Below are 21,484 nucleotides of genomic sequence, written 5' to 3'. Positions count from 1 at the left end.
ACAATTTATTTTTTTTATTGTACATAGGCCTTCAATTAATAATAAAAAAAAGACATAAATAGTTTTAGTATATATTTTAAAACATTTACAAATAGTTCACTGTATGCCATTAATAAAAAGTGAAAATGTACTTTTATGTATTGCTTTCCTTCCAAAAACAGGCATTCACCGAAAGTTGTGAAGGCAGCATCTCAGGTTCTTAACAGCATGTGGCAGTACAGAGACCTCAGAAATCTTTACAAAAAGGTATGTTATACATGTATTATATTTGCAACACATCATTACATGAACACACTAACATACACACTGTGTATACATGTTTTACACTAATGGAATTTATTTTGTATGAAAAGATGTCCTCTTTTATCCGTCAAAACTTGTACAATGTATGAAAATGTGTTGTTGTTTTAAAATGTGTACTGTGGCCAGCTGGGGCTATATTTTATTCAGCAACAAAATATTGATTTCGTTCCTGTGTTTTATTATTTTCTCAGAAAATTGTGCCCTAAAAGCATGTGCACACAGATGTCTTTAAGATAAAGATGGTTATATCAAGACAGTTGGGAGAATGAGTGCTAAAAAATTCTAATATTATAGCATGCCACTGAGTAATCAATAGTTGCTGTTTACCTTTCCAGAAGTAGCGGATTGTGCTCTTCCCTTGTGACTAGGATCAAATGACAGTATTAATCTGACATGGCTGCATGCACTGTTCAAAAGTGAGCATTTACAATACTAACTGCAGAACAGCCATGTCATGTTTGCCAGTGATTTCTATAGCGCATTTCCACTGGGACACCTACTTATTTGTTGCATGTCCCTATTCACACAGTGTAATCTAAAAGAAATAAAAATAGCAGTTTACTATTTTTAAATGATCTATCCTGGGCCTTCAAGCAAGGAAATGCTACATAGTTCTCTTTGTTTGTGAGGGGGCCTTTGCAGCTGTGTTTGCCATAATTAAGGCCCCTTTCAGACGGGGCAGATTCAGTTTTGATAAGCTAGGGATCTGTCCACTAAACCCCTGATGATGGGAGCAGAGCGGGTGGATGACAGGTGCTTGTCTGCTCAGTTAATGGGCGGCCAGGAGTAAACGGACTCCGCTGTCCATTTACACCTGACTTCTCTCTGATCCAATCTGCCTAGATGGAGGAGTACGGATTTATTTGGTGGTAGGTGGGTGTAAACAGACACAAATCTATTTACAATTACCAGTCCGTAGTGGTGAATGGACTGTCTGATCAGGTCCGCCTGAAAAACTGGCAGGTGGACTTGAATGCACCCTTCTTGTGAAAGGGGCTAAACTCTGTTTGTACTGTACAGGCAGATCTTCATCATCAATTGTAACTAGATTTGAACACTGTTTGAGCTAATAAAGGGTTAGATAAGAATCAGCCATGACACCTTGTCCTGAGAAGCATTTAAAAGGTAAAAAATATATATATATATATATATATATATATATATATATATATATATATATATATATATATATATATATATATATACAGATGTTCTCATAAGTTTACATATCCTGGCAGAATTTATGATTTGATTAATTGGCCATTTTTCCAAGAATATGAATGATCACAGAAAACTTTTCTTTCACTCATGGTTAGTGTTTGGCTGAAGACATTTATTATCAATCAACTTACTCTTTTGAAATCATAATGACAACAGAAACTACCTTGAAATGACCCTGATCAAAAGTTTACATTCCCTGGTGATTTTGGCCTGATAACATGCACACAAGTTGACACAAAGGGGTTTGGCTATTATAGGGTAACCATCCTCACCTGTGATCTGTTTGCTTGTAATTAGTGTGTGTGTACAAAAAGGTCAATGAGTTTCTGGACTCCTGACAGACCCTTGCATCTTTCATCTAGTGCTGCACTGACGTTTCTGGATTCTGAGTCATGGGGAAAGCAAAAGGATTGTCAAATGATCTGTGGGAAAAGGTAGTTGAACTGTATAAAACAGGAAAGGGATATAAAAAGATATCCAAGGAATTGAGAATGCCAATCAGCAGTGTTCAAACTCTAATCAAGAAGTGGAAAATGAGGGGTTCTGTTGAAACCAAACCACGGTCAGGTAGACCAAGTAAAATTTCAGCCACAACTGCCAGAGAAATTGTTCGGGATGCAAAGAAAAAACCCACAAATAATTTCAGGTGAAATACAGGACTCTCTGAAAACATGTGGTTTGGCTGTTTCAAGATGCACAATAAAGAAGCATTCGAAGAAAGATGGGCTGCATAGTTGAGTTGCCAGAAGAAAGCCATTACTACGCAAATGCCACAAAGTATTCCGCTTACAATACGCCAAACAGCACAGAGACAAGCCTCAAACCTTTTGCCACAAAGTCATTTGGAGTAATGAGACCAAAATTTAGCTTTTTGGCCACAACCATAAACGCTACATTTGAAGAGGAGTCAACAGGGCCTATGATGAAAGGTACACCATTCCTAATGGGAAACACGGAGGTAGATCAATGTTGTTTTGGGGATGTGTGAGCTACAAAAGGCACAGGAAATTTGTTTAGAATTGATGGCAAGATGAATGCAGTATGTTATAAAAAAAAAAAAATACTGCAGGAAAATTTGCATTCATCAGCCTGGAAGCTGTGCATGGTATGCATTTGGACATTCCAACATAACAATGATCCTAAACACAAGGCCAAGTCGACCTGTCATTGTAGTCTTCAACAGAATAAAGTGAAGGTTCTGGAGTGGCCATCTCAGTCTCCATATCAATAAGCGACTCTGGGGAGATCTCAAACATGCAGTTCATGCAAGACAGCCCAAGAATTTACAAAACTGGAGGCTTTTTGCCAGAAAGATCGAGCAGCTTTACCATCTGAGAAGATAAAGAGCCTCATCCACAAATGCCACAAAATACTTCAAGCTGTCATTGATGTTAAAAAGGGCAATATTAAGAACTGGGGTATGTAAACTTTTGAACAGGGTAATTTGGGTAGTTTCTGTTGTCATTATGATTTAAAAAGTGTAAACACAATTGATAATAAATGGCTTCGCCAAACACTAACCATGAGTGAAAGAAAAGTTTTTGTGTTATCATTCATATTCTCTGAAAATCATAAATTCTGCCAGGGTATGTAAACTTATGAGCACGACTGTTGGTTGTTTATATATATATATATATATATATATATATATATATATATATATATATATATATATATATATATATATATATATATATATATATATATATATATATATATATATATATAATATATATATATATATATATATATACTGAACAAAATTATAAAAGCAACACTTTTGTTTTTGCCCCCATTTTTTTTTGAGCGGAACTCAAAGATCTAAGACTTTTTCTATGTACACAAAAGGCCTATTTCTCTCAAATATTGTTCACAGATCTGTCTAAATCTGTGTTAGTGAGCACTTCTCCTTTGCCAAGACAATCCATCCACCTCCCAGGTGTGGCATATCAATATGCTGATTAGACAGCATGATTATTGCACAGGTGTGCCTTAGGCTGGCCGCAATAAGAGGCCACTCTAAAATGTGCAGTTTTATCACACAGCACAATGCCACAGATTTGTAAGTTTTGAGGGAGCGTGCAATTGGCATGCTGACTGCAGGAATGTCCACCAGAGCTGTTGCCTATGAATTGAATGTTCATTTCTCTACCATAAGCCATCTCCAAAGGTGTTTCAGAGAATTTGGCAGTGCATCCAACCGGCCACACAGCCGCAGACCATGTGTAACCACACCAGCCCAGGACCTTTCAAATCCAGCATCTTCACTTCCAATATCATCTGAGACCAGCTACCCCGGACAGCTGCTGCAACAATCGGTTTGCATAACCAAAGAATTTCTGCACAAACTGTTAGAAACCGTCTCTGAGCAGCTCATCTGCATGCTCGTCGTCCTCATCGGGTACTCGACCTGAATGTAGTTTGTTGTTGTAACCGATTTGAGTGGACAAATGCTCACATTCAATGGCATCTGTCACTTTGGAGAGGTGTTCTCTTCACGGATGAATCCCCCTTTTCACTGTACAGGGCAGATGGCATACAGCATGTATGGCGTCGTGTTGGTGAGCAGTTTGCTAATGTCAACTTTGTGGATCAAGTAGGCCAACGGTGGCCTTGGGTTTATGGTATGGGCAGGTGTATGGTATGAATAACAAACACAGGTGCATTTTGTTGATGGCATTTTGAATGCATAGAGATACTGTGATGAGATCCTGGGGCCCTTTGTTGTGCCATTCATCCACGACCATCGCCTCAAGTTGCAGCATGATAATGCATGGACCCATGTTGCAATGATCTGTACACAATTCCTGGAAGCTGAAAACATCACAGTTCTTGCATGGCCAGCATACTCCCTGGACATGTCACCCATTGAGCATGTTTGGGATGCTCTGGATCTGCGTATACAACAGCGTTTTCCAGGTCCTGCCAATATCCAGCAACTTTGCACAGTCATTGAAGAGGAGTGGACCAACATTCCACAGGCCACAATCAACAACCTGATCAACTCTATGCGAAGGAGAAGTGTTGCACTGCATGAGGCAATACAGTAAAATTGCACATTTTCGAGTGGCCTTTATTGTGGCCAGCCTAAGGCGCACTTGTGCAATAATCATGCTGTATAATCAGCATCTTGATATGCAACACCTGTGAGGTGGATGGATTATCTCAGCAATGGAGAAGTGCTCACTAACACAGATTTAGACAGATTTGTGAACAATATTTGAGAGGAATAGGCCTTTTGTGTACTTAGAAAGTCTTAGATCTTTAAGTTCAGCTCATGAAAAATGGGGGCAAACACAAAAGTGTTGCGTTTATAATTTTGTTCAGTGTATATACAGTATCTCACAAAAGTGAGTACAGCCCTCACATTTTTGTAAATGTTTTATTATAACTTTACATGTGACAACACTGAAGAAATTACACTTTGCTACAATTTAAAGTAGTGAGTATACAGCCTGTATAACAGTGTAAATTTGCTATCCCCTCAAAACAACTCAACACACAGCTATTAGTGTCTAAATCGCTGGCAACAAAAGTCAGTACACCCCCAAGTGACCATGCCCAAATTGGGCCCAATTAGCCATTTTCCCTCCCGGTTTCATGTGACTCGTTAGTGTTACAAGGTCTCAGGTGTGAATGGGTAGAAGGTGTGTTAAATTTGGTGGTATCGCTCTCACTCTCTCATACTGGTCACTGGAATTTCAACATGGCAGTTGGCACCTCATGGCAAAGAACTTTCTGAGGATCTGAAAAAAAAGAATTGTTGCTCTACATAAAGATGGCCTAGGCTATAAGAAGATTGCCAAGACCCTGAGCTGAAGCACGGTGGCCAGGACCATACAGCAGTTTAACAGTACAGGTTCCACTCAGAACAAGCCTCGCCATGGCCAACCAAAGAAGTTGAGTCCACATGCTCAGCGTCATATCCAGAGGTTGTCTTTGGGAAATTTAGGTATGAGTGCTGCCAGCATTGCTGCAGAGGTTGAAGGGGTGGGGGTCAGCCTGTCAGTGCTCAGACGATATGCCACACACTGCATCAAATTGTCATCCCAGAATGAAGCCTCTTCTAAAGATGATTCACAAGAAAGCCTGCAATCAGTTTGCCGAAGACAAGCAGACTAAGGACATGGATTACTGGAGCTGGATTTATCTGGATTTATCATGGTCTGATGAGACCAAGATAAATCTTTCTGGTTCAGATGGTGTCAAGCGTGTGTGGCAGCAACCAGGTGACAAGTACAAAGACAAGTGTGTCTTGCCTACAGTCAAGCATGGTGGTGGGAGCGTCATGGTCTGGGGCTGCATGAGTGCTGCTGGCACTGGGGAGCTACAGTTCATTGAGGAAACCATGAATGCCAACATGTACTGTGACATACTGAAGCAGAGCATAATCCCCCTCCCTTCTAAAACTGGGCCTCAGGGCAGTATTTCAACATGATAACGACCCCAGACACACCTCCACTGCCTTGCTAAAGCAGCTGAGGGTAAAGGCAATGGACTGGCCAAGCATGTATCCAGACCTAAACCCTATTGAGCATCTGTGGGGCATCCTCAAATGGAAGGCGGAGGAGCGCAAGGTCTCTAACATCCACCAACTCCGTGATGTCATCATGGAGGAGTGGAAGAGGACTCCAGTGGTAACTTTTGAAGCACTGGTGAACTTCATGCCCAAGAGGGTTAGGGCAGTGCTGAAAAATAATGGTAGTCACACCAAATATTGACACTTTGGGCCCAATTTGGACATTCTCCCTTAGTTGTGTACTCACTTTTGTTGTCAGCGATTTAGACACTAATGGCTATGTGTTGAGTTATTTTTGAGGGGACAGCACATTTACACTGTTATACAAGCTGTACACTCATTACTTTACATTGTAGCAAAGTGCCATTTCTTCAGTGTTGTCACATGAAAAGATATAATAACATATTTACAAAAATGTGAGGGGTGTAGTCACTTTTGTGAGATACTGTATATACACTGCTCAAAAACATTAAAGGAACACTTTTAAATCAGAGTATAGCATCAAGTAAATTAAACTACTGGAATATTGATCTGGTCAGTTAAGAAGCAGAGGGAGTTCTTAATCAGTTTTTAGCTGCTTTGGTGTTAATAAAATTAACCACCGGTGTACTGATGGGCAACAATGAGACGACCTCCAAAACAGGAATGGTTTTACAGGTGGAGACCAGTGACATTTTATTTCCCAACTCATCTTTCTCACTGTTTTTCACTAGTTTTACATTTGGCTAGGGTCAGTGTCACTACTGGTAGCATGCGGTAATACCTGGACCCTATAGAAGTTGCCCAGGCATTCCAACTCCTCCAGGATGGCACATCAATCAGTGCCATTGCCAGAAGGTTTGCTGTGTCTCCCAGCACAGTCTCAAGAGCATGGAGGAGATTCCAGGAGACAGGCAGTTACCCTAGGAGAGCTGGACAGGGCCATAGAAGATCCTTAACCCATCAGTAGGCCCAGTATATGCTCCATTGTGCAAAGAGGAACAGAATGAGCACTGCCAGAGCCCTACAAAATTACATTCAGCAGGCCACTGGTGCGAATGTCTCTGAGCAAACAATCAGAAACAGACTTCATGAGCGTGGCCTGAGGCCCCAATGTCCTCTAGTGGACCCTGTGCTCACTGCCTGGCACCGTGGAGCTCGATTGGCATTTGCCATTGAACACCAGAATTGGCAGGTCCACCTCTGGAGCCCCGTGCTTTTCACAGATGAGAGCAGGTCCATCCTGAGCACATGTGACAGATGTGAAAGGGTCTAGAAAAACTGGAGAATGTTATGCCTGTAACATCGTTCAGCATGACCGGTTTAGTGGTGGGTCAGTGATGGCCTGGGGAGGCATAGACCTCTACAGGCTAGACAATGTCACTCTGACTGCCATTAGGTATCAGGATGAAATCCTTGGACCCATTGTCAGGCCCTACCCTGGTGCAGGGGGTCCTAAAGGTTTTACATAAATAGAAAAAGCTTATCATTGTAAGAAACCCTGCCAGTGTTATATGGTTTGTCTCATCCCTGTAACTGATACATCTGTAGTTAAGCTTGTTCTGTTGAAGAACAACAGGTGAAATTAGAAGACAGAAAACCTAAAAAAGAAACTAATGCAGACATCATGTCTAGGAATTGGTAAGCTGCAATATAATAAATGTTGGCTTTTGGGTATAATACTGCTTTAACCTACTTTTACAGTTGTGATTCAGCTATGTAATTGATCATTAATTAAATAAAATGGGAGTGAGGTCACTAGAACAAGAGACAGTAATCTAAATGGGGTCCAACTATAATTGTGTATAGTGGAATCAGGAGGACCTGCAATGTAAGGTGAGTATTATGGCATTGGGGGATGCCTTTCCAGAGACACTCTCACCTTGCCATATGTGGGCAACGTGACAAGGTCTCTTTAAGCTTTAACCAAGCTAGTTTATTGGCCATCTCTTCCTCTTAAAATCATGGAAATGAAACGAATATGACCCCCAAACTTGTTTCTTTAATAATATTCACTACTGAAAAAGACTGAACAGAAGTCATTGTTTAAATGATTTGCTAAATCCAGGTATTTATCCCCTTTGTTGATAGTTTAGAATGTACTTCTCTTTCCATTCTTTAGCAACTCTAATGAGATGCTCGGTTACAATTTTTTTTTACACTTTCCTTTGTATCCCTTTAACACTTTTCATTTTCTTATATCTCCTGTATGCTAACCCCCCATATTATCCTACTCTGCATTAAAAAGGTATATTTTTATTTTTCATTTCTAATTTGAGTGACAGACAATCTAGTTGCATCCAGGATTCCAGACTAGTGCCCTAAGATTTGTATTCTAAAATTGTATTAGTCAATATCTTGTAGATCTTTAAAAGGATATATTTATAATATTTTCATGCAAGATTCACACATCCTTTACTCAGAATTCACACAATTTTCAAAGTTCAAACAAATTACAATATGTGTGAATCTTAGATAAAAACCATTTGAATCTTGTTCGTAAACTAATAAATAGACCCCAAGTGTAAGAACAAAAAAAATCTCACGAAGTAAGAAAGTTGAACCCCCTACCCTACAACACTTAAACCTACCAACTTGAGTCAGCATATGAATGTTTAATGTTTTCTACCTGCAGACAGAAGTTTGTAAAATATGGGCAATTCCTTCTATTGCTTTTAACTCATAGCCTGTAATCCATGACAAACAAATCAACTGCATTGAAGTCAATATGGAACACGTTTTGATGGTCATTTGTGGCTCTTTGGTGGGCTTCTAGGTAAGCTATTGTCACCCAGATAGTATGGAAGGCCATGCAACTGCATAAGGACCTTTGCCAATGCAACACAAAAAAAAAGAAACTAACACCTGTTGGCACATTTTATTTAAAAAGGGCTGTTTTAAAGTACTTTTAGCAATAATACATGCTTTTTTATCTAACAGCTCTAGGCCAGCTTTGACAAACAGAAGTTGTAGCCCAAGAGGCCTGAATGCAGTGATGCAGTGGAAATCCATAAAAACATATCATATCAGTACCCTACATTTCCTGGCTCCCTATCCCCATATCAGCTACAACCTTCATGTATGGTTAGGTAGAAGTTGGCCAGCAACACTTCGGTTTGAAAGCAGTGCGAAGAGGCCTACATGCAGAGAAAAAAATGCACAGGCAGCTTGTTTTTCTTATAAAAAAATATAAAGCTATTGCCTGCAGATATGGCTGGATAATAATTGTCTAGCGACAACATAGCTTGATAGCAGTGACAACGAGCCTAAATGTAAGCACTCAAGGCAGTGGTAACCTTCTTCCTAAAAAATTAAAGCTACAGCCCTCTAATAGGAGTGGGTAAAAATATCCAGTCTGGCAGCAGCAAAAACAGGCCTAAATGTGGAGACACAAAGCACAGTGGTATCTTCCTTAGAAAAAAGAGCTTCAGCCCTGGATTTTTGAGAGTATGTTGTTTATTTTGCAAGGAGAGGAGGATGAGAAGTCACAAGGAAGCAGCAAATTTTGGTTCTTGGAAGCACCAATAATCTTTACATAGGTATAAGCACTTGCAGTTATGCCCAGCAAGAGTGAAATTGTTTGGTCTTTTCCTTTGAAAATAAAGCAGAAATTGGCAAATGAATAAAAATATTTAATTCTCTTTTGATCATTGACACACACAGCTCTTCATCTTCATGACCGTAGGGTTATACTGCCCCCTACAGGAGTAGGACACTAGGCAGAGAAAAAAGCTTGAGCACGCCTATGGGGCAGTCCCTGGGGGTTTACTCCCACTTCCTGCTATAGGTATTCAGTTTTTTTCTGCCTAGTCAGGAGCAAGGATCTAGTTCCCTGCTGGTATCTCTGGCCCTGACAATTTTTTTCTTTTAAATGGAATTTTTTCCTCCTTTTATTATTTTGTTCCTGTCAGAATCTACAATCAAGTGCCGGACTGGATGACGAACTGGATAATCTAGATCCTTAGGGTCTCCCCAATCCAGCCAGTGAGTGCGTGCAGACCGCAGCTCAGCGCTAGTTTTGCCGCAACATAGCCCCACTGGATGGGGGCTGGCCTGTGAGTGAAACATCCCCCGAGAGCGCATACAAACTGGTTTCATCCTGAGTCGCAGTGTTTCCTCCTGGCCGACAGCACCCACATTACGATGGAGCAGTGTCCAGTTCGGAGCAGTGCCCACCCTGTTCCTGGTGTGGTAAGTAGCTGTCCCCCTCTACCCATGGAGGGTTTTGGGGTGGATGTGGACCCCTCCCTGGGATAGTCGGCCCCCCGGGCTCCCCTCCCAGTTTGCTTCCAACCCACCTTGGTGGTCTATTGCGGCCTGTGCCCCCCATCTGCCCACACCTCTCCCCCCCCCCGGGGCAGACATACCTTTTTAGGTTAAATGGGGTCCTGCAATGGGGGTGGGGGGAGAGTGCGCTGCCGGTGACCGAACAATCGCTTCTCGGGTGGGTAATGGGCCTGGTGGGAGCGCCTGCCAGGGCCCCCCTTCCTGTTGGAATAATTTCTTGTGGCCCTGGGACCATCCATAGCCACGTGGCGATGCGCGGGGCTGCCATTTTCTTGTAGCCTTGTGTGCTATAGTTTGGTGGCCATGTTTCTGTAGCCGAGGTGGCCATTTTCCTATGGTTTCCCATTGCAATGAGCGGCGGCCATGTTTTGGAGACAGATGGACGGTGATTTAATAGTGGTACAGGGACGTTCCTCTTTCTGATTGCCGCATGGTGTGCAGATAGTGCGAACTGTGCCTAGTGGGATTTTCTCTCCCTGTTACAGTGCTGTGCTCGGCCCTGTTTTGCTGACAGTGTAGTGGGGTGTCCCTTGCAGTGTTTTTATGCTTTTTTTGTGTGAGTTCCCCTCTCCATTCATAAAGTCCCTGAAGCATATTTCACCACCTGATCCCCTCTCAGAGGCTGTCGGGCCCTCCAGGACCCCACAACTGACTGCACTGATGGCGGTCCTGGAGTCCTTGGTGTCCAAAGTGGACTTGGTCCTGGGCAAACGGGCTAGCAAAAAGCGTCCCCTGCCTTCACCTTCTTCCTTTGTCTCATCAGATCCATGGTCTGATTAGGCCGCCATGGATGCAAGTTACCCTTCGGGGTCTGCGTCCATGCACCCTATCTGCTCAGATAGTAGGATGATTCCTCTGTTCCTGAAAAGGCAGTCATGGATGCGCTGATTGTCTCAAGCAATGACTGAATGGGCCAAAATTTTATGCCGGGACCTGGAGGAGAAACAGCTCCCTCCTGCTTTTGTGGAGCTGGCGGATCAGTTGGTCAAAGGGCTACAGTTCGTCCGTGATGCCTCTTTGGATGCCACTCCCCTGATTTCTAGACTGTCTGTCTCAGCAGTGGTCCTGAGCCGCATTATCTGGCTGAAATGCTGGTCTGTGGAACAGGCCTCTAAGAAGGCTTGTCCAAACTTCCATTTGTGGGGGTATGCCTGTTTGGGGCTTTCTTGGATGACATCATCAAAGGCCTCACTGGGGGCAAGAGTACTCTTCTTTCTCAGGCTTCCAAGGGTAAGGAGTCCCGTCGCAGATGGGAACCTTCCTTTTCGGCTCACAAGCAGCCTTTTCGTCCTTCAGGGTCTCAAGACAAGAGATCTAAGCCCTTTAGGGCCATCACTGGAGGTTCCAAGAAGTCTTGGTCGGGCAAACCGAGAGCTGGTTCTGCCAGACCTGCAGATAAAAATTCCTCTGCATGAAGGGGCACCCTCACCCGTATCGGGGGTGGGGGGAAGTCTTCGCTGTTTTCGTGGACCTTCCTAATCCAGGACAAGTGGGTCCACAAAGTCATTTGCTCTGGCTAAAAGATCGAGTTTTGATCATATCCCCTGGAAAAGTTTTTCCCTTTCAACCTGCACTTATCCCCAGATCGCTTAAAGGATCTCTATGGGGCAGTGCAAGACTTCAAGGGGTGATTGTTCCGGTTCCAACATCGGAACGTTTTCAAGGTTTCTACTCAAACCCGTTTACGGTTCCCAGGAAGGAGGACAAGGTGCATCCAATTCTGCACCTCAAGGCGCTACAGTATTTTGTGCGGATACAGAAGTCCTGAATGAAATCCATTTGCATGGTTGTGGTGTCCCTACGTCAGGGGTATTTTCTCGCCTCCATCGACATCAAGGACGCCTAACTTCACATTCCCATATGTGTCGCTCATCAGCGCTTCCTCCGTTTGCTGTGGGCGAAGAGCATTATCAATTTGTGGCCTTACCCTTTGGTCTCGCTTTTTCTCCTTGGGTGTTCACAAAAGTGTTGGCCCCAGTTCTAGCATTACTGTGTCAGTGGGGGATCACGACACTGGGTTACCTGGACGTGAGCAGAGTCTTCGACTGCTCTGATGGCCAACTTGGAGATCACTCTGCAAAGGCTGAGTGAGTTTGGTTGGATTCTGAATCTTCAGAAGTCTGCTTTGGTCCGGTCCATGAGCATGGACTATCTGGGTCTGACTCTGGCCTCGGCCTCAGCCAGAGTGTTCCTTCCTCTGGAAAAACTTCACAAGTTGCAGGAGGCAATTCGGCTTCTGCTGTCCAGCAGATGGTCATCTCTGCAGACTTGCATGCGGGTGCTGGGCCTGATGGTGTCTACCTTTGAGGCAATTCCGTTTGCACACTTCTATACGAGATCTCTGCAAAAGGAGATCCTGGTAAAATGAAACAAGGATCCTCAGTCTCTGGACGATCTGATCTTGTTGAGCCAGAACAAGAGGGGGTCCCTAGTTTGGTGGCTTTGTTCTCTGGCACTTCTTCTGGGAAAAAAATTTCTTCCCCTGTACTGGACAGTTGTTACCACAAATGCCAGCCTATCTGGGTGGGGAGGTGTCTTCGGCACAGAGTGTGCTCAGATGGTCTGGACTCTGGAAAAGTCCAGGCTACTGATCAATGTACTGGAGCTCCGAGCGATCACACTTTGTTCTGTATCATTGGACAAGTCGTCTCCAGGGGTGTCCGGTACAGATCCAGTTGGACAATGCCACGGCCCTGGTCTATGTCAATTACCAAGCGGGCACAAAAAGTTGTCTGGCGGCTCAAGAAGTAGCCGGAATTCTAAGGTGGGCAGAATGGTTCGTTCCAGCCCTCTCTGCTGTGCACATTACAGGATTGGAAAATTGGCAGGTGGACTATCTCAGTCGACAGGCATTAGACCAAGAAGAATGGTCACTTTATCTGGAGGTGTTCCATCAGTTGTGTCTCCGGTGGGGGACTCCCGAGGTGGATCTGTTGACCTCTCGCCTCAACAGAAAAGTACAGAGGTTTGTGGCACGGTCTCGGGATCCTCTAGCCGGTGCCACAGACACCTTAGTGGCTTCCTGGAGTCAGTATCATCTGATTTACTCCTTGCCTCCTGCCAAGACTCCTGAACAGGATTGAGGTGGAAAGGATTCCGGTCATCCTAGTGGCTCCAGACTGGCCTTCCCGGTCTTGGTACGCCGATCTGGTACGGCTGGTCTTGGATGCTCCTTGGAGACTTCCTCTCAGGATGATCTGCTGTTCCAAGGACCGACCTTCCATCCTGCTTTACAGTCACTGGCTTTAATGGCTTTGCTGTTGAAAGCCAGCTGCTAAAGGATAGAGGGTTGTCTGAATCGGTGATTCCTAAGCTTTTAAAGTTCCACGGCTCGAGCTCCAAAGACCGGAAGTGACGTATGACGTAAGGTGGAGTCTATTACGTCATACGTCACTTCCGGTCTTTGGAGCTCGAGCCGTGGAACGCGGAAGCTTCCCGGCTAGCACGCTGATCTATAGCAGCCTACACTGTGAGTCACTACGTGTCTTTGTCATATTGACTGCACTTATATATTGCATCATGGGGCTTCCTCTTCTTCGTTTGAACACATAGATAACCCGCACTCTGCTCATCTGGACTGGAGGGAACCCCGGATATCTTTCCAGCTTTGCAACATTGCCAATCCTAACAAACAGGTCGTATAAAAGGTGCGACGCCTAGTGGTCACACAGGTGGATGCACTCTTTTCATTCTCATTGGAACTCTTTTCTATTTATATTTTACTAACAGTTCCTTTACTAATTTGCACGCAGCACTTTCAGGAAGAATTTTTTATTTATTTTCATTTTTTTTATATCCATTCTATATTTATTTGGAGCTCCGGTGAGCACCATACCCTCACTTGAACCTGCACTGTATACTATTTCTGATTTGGAATAAATTCATCACTGTTCTTGTTTATTTATTTATTGCACATAGCACTTCATTTATTTATGGTACATTGTCTGGTCTAGGACAATAATTTGAGTACCTTCCCCAGATTAGTGGGGCAACTTCGTCACTTGTGCACTTTATATTTATAATTATACAATTTTTGGTCTCAACTTTGTCACTTGTGCACTTTATATTTATAATTATACATTTTCTGGTTTCACCATTGGTTTGGTACACCATTCTTTCTAGCACCTTATTATTTATAGGTAGCGCCTTTATCAACCTTCTTGTATTTTATTTCATCCTAAAGAAGTTGCCTGGCATTCCCTGGTCGTTTCGGAAGTCAGACTCACTATTTGTCCTCACGGATGGACCTCACAAGGGGCTGGCTGCTCCTGCTGTGACCGTTTCCAGATGGATCAGACAAACTGTGGTTCAGGCTTATTCTATTAAGGGTGAGGTTCCTCCTTTCCCTGTGAGGGTACACTCTACTCTGGCGCTTAGTGCCTCCCTGGCCTTCCGTCATCAGGCTTTAGTGGTGAAGGTAAAGCTTTTTTCTCTGCTTAGTGTCCTACTCCTGTAGGGGGCAGTATAACCCTACGGTCATGAAGATGAAGACCTTTGTCCGTCAATGAAAATCAGAGAAATGGATTTTATGGTAAGTCAAAAATCCCATTTTTTTTAAATGTAGTATATGTCAGCTAATCATTGGCATCTGTGTGTGTGTGTGAAAGTGCTATATAATCCAAATGTGATTATTTTTAATAAAAGTGAGCTAGTACACAGTCTCTGTGAGTCACAACTCCTGCTGCACTGAAGGTCCTCCCTGACATGACACTGGCAGCAGGCCAGCACCTCAAATTCATAGTGGGCCTAATCTAGCTAGTTCTCTAATCCTAGAAGCTCAGTGATCCATAGGGTCCTTGCTCCTCTTGGTGTCAGTATCAGGATGCCTGGCAGGTAAAAGTTGCTAATGGAAACAGTGGCGTGTGTGCTGGTGAGTGCTGAGGTTCAAGCCCTTGCTTCACTTCATGCTATTCTGTATGGCCCCTTGTTTTGCTTTTGTTTAAGCTCCCATGCACACTGGACGCTTTGGCCATCTCTCCTAGATGCCTTTTCTCTTGACAGCGGTGTTTTAGCAGAACAAATGCTTGCTACTTTTACGTGTTTAGGCGCATCAAGCTCTTGGGTGTTAAAGAGGAGTTGCAGCACCCCCCCCCCCCAAAAAAAATAAAAATAAACAAAAGTCAACAGCTACAGTATTTTAATATTAGGGCACTTACCTGTCCAGGCATTCAGCGATGTCTTCATCTGAAACAATTCTCTTGGGTGCTAGCTCCGCCATCTTAGCTAAGGGAAACCGGCAGTAAAGTCTTGTGGCTGCACTGCCAGTTTCACGCGCTGCACTTTGTGAATGGGCCGCAGTCTTCTGGGAGCGCTGAAGAAGGGAGCTTGACTCCTGAAACGCGTTAGCGGTCGCAGTTTCCAGGACATGTTTCAAAATACGTGGGATGGGAATTTGCAATACAATTTCAATTCTTCATGTTTGTGAGTATGCATTCAGCATTTTATTAAAACATTTTACACAGTACCACGGGTAATGCACTAGGTGTTTGCGCCTCCTTTTCCTTTCTTTTATGTACCCGTTTTGGAGTTCCCTGCCTGAGGAGAGCAGCACGCCAGTCTTCCCCTTTGAAGTGAGCGCTTGGCTGAAATATTTGTTTTGAATTAGAGCAGAGACTGCGTGTCAGGCCTTCTTGTCAAACATCAGTGCCTGACCTCACAAATACGCTTCTGGAAGAATGGTAAAACATTCCCATAGACACACTCCTGAACCTTGTGGACAGCCTTCCCAGAAGAGTTAAAGCTGTTATAGCTGCAAAGAGTGGGATAATTCAATATTGATAATGGTTTGGATAGATCAGACAAGGACTTTAACCACTTGCCGACCGCCGCACGCCGATCTACGTCGGCGGTCAGCCCCTCACAGGCAAAGTGACGTAGGGCTACGTCACTAGCTTGTGAGGGTCTAGGGAGCGAGCGCGCGCCGCCGGAGGCGCGCTCCCGCTCCCGCGTGGTCACGGACCCCCCCGCGCGTGTGACCGGCGGACCCGATGTCCGCCGGCCACTCTGCGATCAGCGGGGGAGAGGGAGAAAGTCAGGCAGCTTGTGTAAACAAGCTGCCTGTCATTCTCCCCTCTGTATGAGAGCTGATCATATGGATCTACTATGTAGATCCGTTGATCACTCTGCATACAGCTGAAGCCACAGCCAATCACAGTAAGAATCACGCCCCTAGGGACACACACAGCCCCTCCCTCTCAAATAAAGTTAACCCCTTCACTACCAGTGTATTTTTACAGTAACAGTGCATATATATAGCACTGATTACTGTAGAAATGTCACTGGTAACCCCAAAAGTGTCAAAAATGTCAGTCAAGGGTCCGATCTGTCCGCCGCAATGTCGCAGTACCGCAAAAAAAATCGCAGATCGCCGCCATTACGCGTTAAAAAAAAAACAACAAAAATGACAAAAATCTTTCCCTTAGTCAGTAAACGCAATAACTTTTGCGCAAACCAATCAAAATACGCTTTTTGCGATTTTTTTTTACCAAACATATGTAGCATAAAACAAATTGGCCGAAAATGTTAAAAAATTTTGATTTTTACATTTTTTTTGCGGGGAAATTCATATAAAAAAAGGGAAAAATATTGCTATTTTTGCAAAATTGACGCTCTTTTTTTGTTTATAGCGCGTGATCAAAAAATCGCACAGGTGATCAAATACCACCAAAAGAAAGCTCTGTTTGTGGGAAAAAAAGGATGCCAAATTCGTTTAGGTACAGCGTCGCACGACCGCGCAATTGTCCGCTAAAGTCGCACAGTGCCGAATCGCAAAATACCCCCTGGTCGTTTAGCAGCCAAATCCTCCGGGGCTTAAGTGGTTAAGAGCCGGTTCACATTAGCGCGACTTGTCAGGCGACTTGTCAGCCTGACAAGTCGCGCTCCCTTGCGGTCCATTGACCGCTACAGGACCCGTTCTATTAGGAGCGACACAAGTCGCTCCGACTTAGGAAAAGGGTCCTGTACTATTTCGGGGTGACCTCGGAGAACTTGCATAGACTTCCATTATGTGAAGTCCCTGCAAGTCGCTCCGAAGTCGTGGTGCAATGTAATGCACAAGTCGCCCCCGAAGTAGTAAGGAGTCGTGTCGCCGCAGTGTGAACCGGCTCTTAAGGCACAATTAGTGTTTTGTATAAAAAAACAGTTTATTATAAAGTTATTAAAGACCAACAATAATGGTGCATGAGCCCCATAGAGGGGAAACAACAAACGTCAAATTGGTATAGCAATATACACAGAATAAACAGAAAATATATTTGTAAAGATATTATCATACTACATCACAGAGTGGGTCTCATGAACGGTGACAGGGAAGGGACTGCCGTCCGTCAGGATCCCATGGTGCTATATTCAAGTGGTAGGTAGTAGATATTAGCAGTGCTCAACATGTTTCGCTTTTATACAAAATTTCATCGGGAGCCTATAGCATATTTCTGTGTTAGTATTGTGGTTCAGTGGGACAAATTAGTATACCCTAAACATAAAACTAACGAGGAAGGTGTTGGATCTGTAGGCCGGATCAAGGTAAGTAACAGGTGTATAGTTGTTCTCTTAAAAGGAGGTTAATTTGAGAGCAGGCTGGTTTGTAAATCCAGCCGTATCTAGGGGTCACTCATCAGTCCTTAGAGGTACGATATAGGCAAACAGATGTAGAGAGCCCTGGTAGGGCAAACCACTATAGTTTGTATCCAAAGTAATTAATCCGGAAACTGCACTGAAAGAAACCTATCAACCAGATCCTGTCCTGCACAAACACCTTCCCCGGATGGGGAACCGCCACCTTACCTTAAATCTAAAGTGGCCTTAAAGGATTGGAAACCAAACCAGCACCCATAGCGTCATCCATAGAGCTAACTGTAAACTGTAAATAACAGCTTATAAGCTCAAAAAAAATCCTCAAACATCTTATACAAAAAAAATAAGAATATTTTAAAATAATTCACCTGGGGCACAATGGGAGTTGCATTATTCCCCATAAAATGCAGAATACGGCATTTTTGAATACACTCGTTTTTGGAATCTTACATAGTTACATAGTTTGTGAGGTTGAAAAAAGACATCAGTCCATCCAGCCCAACCTATGATGTGTTTGCGTTTGCTGTTAACCGTACATTGTATACCCCTGTATGTTGTGGTCTTTAAGGTGCCCATCTAATCATTTTTTGAAACTATCGATGCTCCCTGTTGATACAACTGCTTGTGGAAGAGAATTCCACATCCTTACTGCTCTGACAGTGAAGAACCCCTTAAGTATTTTAAGGTTAAACCATTTTTCCTCTAGTTTTAGTGAGTGGCCACGTGTCTTATTGTATTCCCTTTCTCTGAAAAGTTTGTTCCTTATGCTAGGGTCCCCAGTACAGTATTTTTACATTGATATCATATCCTCCCTCAATCTTTCCTGAGGACTGGTGCCCAGAACAGAATATGTAAACGGTCAAAATTAAGAGGTTTGTAAACCAATGCAACAAGCCTGGCCAACAAGGTGGGAGAGCTGGAGCTGCTGATGTTTGAGGAGGACTTAGATTTTGTGGGGATTACAGAGACTTGGTTCGACAGCTCTCATGACTGGATGGCGACCATTCAGGGGTACTCCCTTTATCGCAGAGATAGAGAAGGTAAAAAAGGGGGGAGGGGTATGTCTGTATATTAAGAACAGTGTGCAGGTAAATATGAGGGATGATATTAATAATGGAGCTATGGACTAGGTAGAATCCCTATGGGTAGAAGTTCAAAGGGAAGGCACTGTGGGGAAGGTAATTTTGGGCGTATGCTATAGGCCCCCCAACCAGAGGGAGGAGCGGGAGGCGGACCTCCTTTTACTGATAGGATTGGCAGCAAGGATGGGAAATGTCATTATAATGGGGGACTTTAATTATCCAGATATAAACTGGGCAGAAGGAACCGCACACTCAGCCAAGGCTCAGCAGTTCCTAAATGTTTTGCAGGAAAATTTTATGGGTCAGATGGTGAATTAATCTCCATTAATCACCACCCTTTGCACTCTCCCCTGGAGCCAGTTCTCTATCCAGGTACTCACCTTATGGTCCATACCTACCTTCCTTAGTTTGAACAGTAAGCGTTTGTGGGGAAAGGTGTCAAACGCCTTTGCAAAGTCCAGATACACCACATCCACAGGTTTACCTTTATCTAGGTGGCAGCTCAGTTCATCATAGAAGGTTAATAGATTGGTTTGGCAAGAACGATTTCTCATGAATCCATGCTGGTTACTACTAATAATACCATTTTCATTACTAAAGTCTTGTATGTGGTCCCTTAACATGCCCTCCAAAATCTTGCAGACTACTGATGTTAGGCTGACCGGCCTATAGTTACCCGGGATATATCTCGGCCCTTTTTTAAATATTGGTAGCTGGCACCATGCCCGTCTGTAAACTATCCTTAAAGATCAAGAATAATGGTCTGGCAATCACCTGGCTGAGCTCTTTAGGAACCCTCGGGTGCAAGCCATCTGGTCCCGGTGATTTATTTATGTTAAGTTTCTCTAGTTTCGTTCTAAATCTATCTTCTGTTAGCCATGGCGGTACTTCCTGAGGTGTATTATTTAGTTTAGCCTTACAAGCTGGGTTAGTGTAGCCCCCCGATTCATTTGTGAAGACTGAACAGAAGAAATTAGTTAACACTTCCGCCTTTTCTCTGTGGCCATATTTCCTTTGTCGTCTTTTATGGGGCCAATGTGTTCTGGCCTCGCTTTCTTACTGTTTATATACTTAAAGAATTTCTTGGGATTCTTTTTACTCTCTTCCGCTATATGTCTCTCGTGTTCTATTTTAGCCGTGTCATGGTCTTACCTTCTTGCTGTTCTCCTTCGTTTGACATGTGCTGGCGGCCATCTTGGTTTCTGGGTTTCTTGTAGCCTCCCACCCTGCGGCTCCTCCTTCCCACTGGGAGGAGCTGGATGCCTAGCTCATATATATAGGAGGTCTGTGGCTTCAGTTCCCTGCTTGGTCCTCCTGTGTTCACATGCTTCTAAGACTGCTGCTGCTTCTGGTTCCTGATCCTGGCTTTGTCTGACTACCCTGCTGGTTCCTGATCCTGGCTTCGTCTGACTACCCTGCTGGTTCCTGATCCCGGCTTCGTCTGACTACCCTCCTGGTTCCTGACCTCTGGCTTCGCAAAGACTCTGCATCGGTTTTGCCATCCATTTGGACTTTTGCTTTATAGCTTGTTTTTCAATAAAGCTTTCTTATTTTCACTTATCTGTTGTTGTACGTCTGGTTCATGGTTCCGTGACATTAGGACCAAGCCATGAATTCTGACGGTACAGGGCCATCCTCGCTACCCACGTTGGTTGCCAGACTTGATCAGCAGGATCACCTGTTGGGTCGGTTCGCCGTGGCGTTGCAAACCCTGCTTGAACGCACGGCACCACAGGCCATGAATTCTGACGGTACAGGGCCATCCTCACTACCCACGCTGGTTGCCAGACTTGATCAGCAGGATCACCTGTTGGGTCAGTTCGCCGTGGCGTTGCAAACCCTGCTTGAACGCACGGCTCATTTCGCTCCCGTTGCCGATGGGTCGTTGTCGCTCCTGGGCCCGCTCCTACTGCTGCTCCGGTTGTTGCGCCAGAGTCTACCCCGACACCTGTTGTTGCGCCTGCGGTGTTTCGGGGTATGTCCGGTTCTGCCCCCCTTCCACAGCGCTTTGGGGGAGAGCCAACTCAGTGCCGAGGTTTCCTTAACCAGGTGGGCATTTATTTCGAGTTGCTGCCACATGCCTTTCCTACTGAGAGATCAAGGGTGGGCTTCTTAATCTCGCTGCTCTCGGACAAGGCCTTGGCCTGGGCCAGCCCTTTATGGGAGAACAACAATCCGGTGGTTGCCGAGTTTTCCGGTTTTGTTGCTTCTCTTCGGAAGGTATTCGATTTGCCGGCTCGTGCTGCCTCTGCTGCGAAGCTCCTTATGTCCATCAGACAGGGTTCACGATCCGTAGCTGAATACGCCATTGAGTTTCGTACCCTGGCAGCAGAGGTGGGCTGGAATAATGAGGCTCTGGTCGCTGCTTTCTCTCATGGTCTCTCGGATGCCTTGAAGGATGAGGTTGCAGCTAAGGACCTACCAGTGGAGCTCGAGTTTCTTATTTCTTTCCTGATTTTGATTGACACCAGACTCAGGGAGAGACCTTCCTTTAAGGAGAGTCTGCGGAGGCCTCCTAACA

At 44.2% G+C, this 21,484-nt stretch overlaps 1 protein-coding gene across 4 annotated transcripts in view; it reads left to right on the top strand.

Annotated features, from left to right (window-relative positions):
* The window catches only part of CTNND2 (catenin delta 2), a 921,118-nt gene that overhangs the window by 769,436 nt on the left and 130,198 nt on the right, over positions 1-21,484 (top strand). For all 4 annotated transcript variants that reach the window (XM_082258174.1, XM_082258173.1, XM_082258172.1 and 1 more), the window contains exon 18: positions 162-246. In XM_082258174.1, coding sequence (XP_082114300.1) covers positions 162-246 — 85 coding nt within the window. The remainder of the gene's footprint in view (positions 1-161; positions 247-21,484) is intronic.

This window comes from Pelophylax lessonae, assembly GCF_965119305.1.
Source record: "Pelophylax lessonae genome assembly, chromosome: 5".
Classification (NCBI taxonomy): domain Eukaryota; kingdom Metazoa; phylum Chordata; class Amphibia; order Anura; family Ranidae; genus Pelophylax; species Pelophylax lessonae.
The sequence above is the reverse complement of the archived record's forward strand: the minus strand, read 5'-3'. Positions and strand labels throughout refer to the sequence as shown.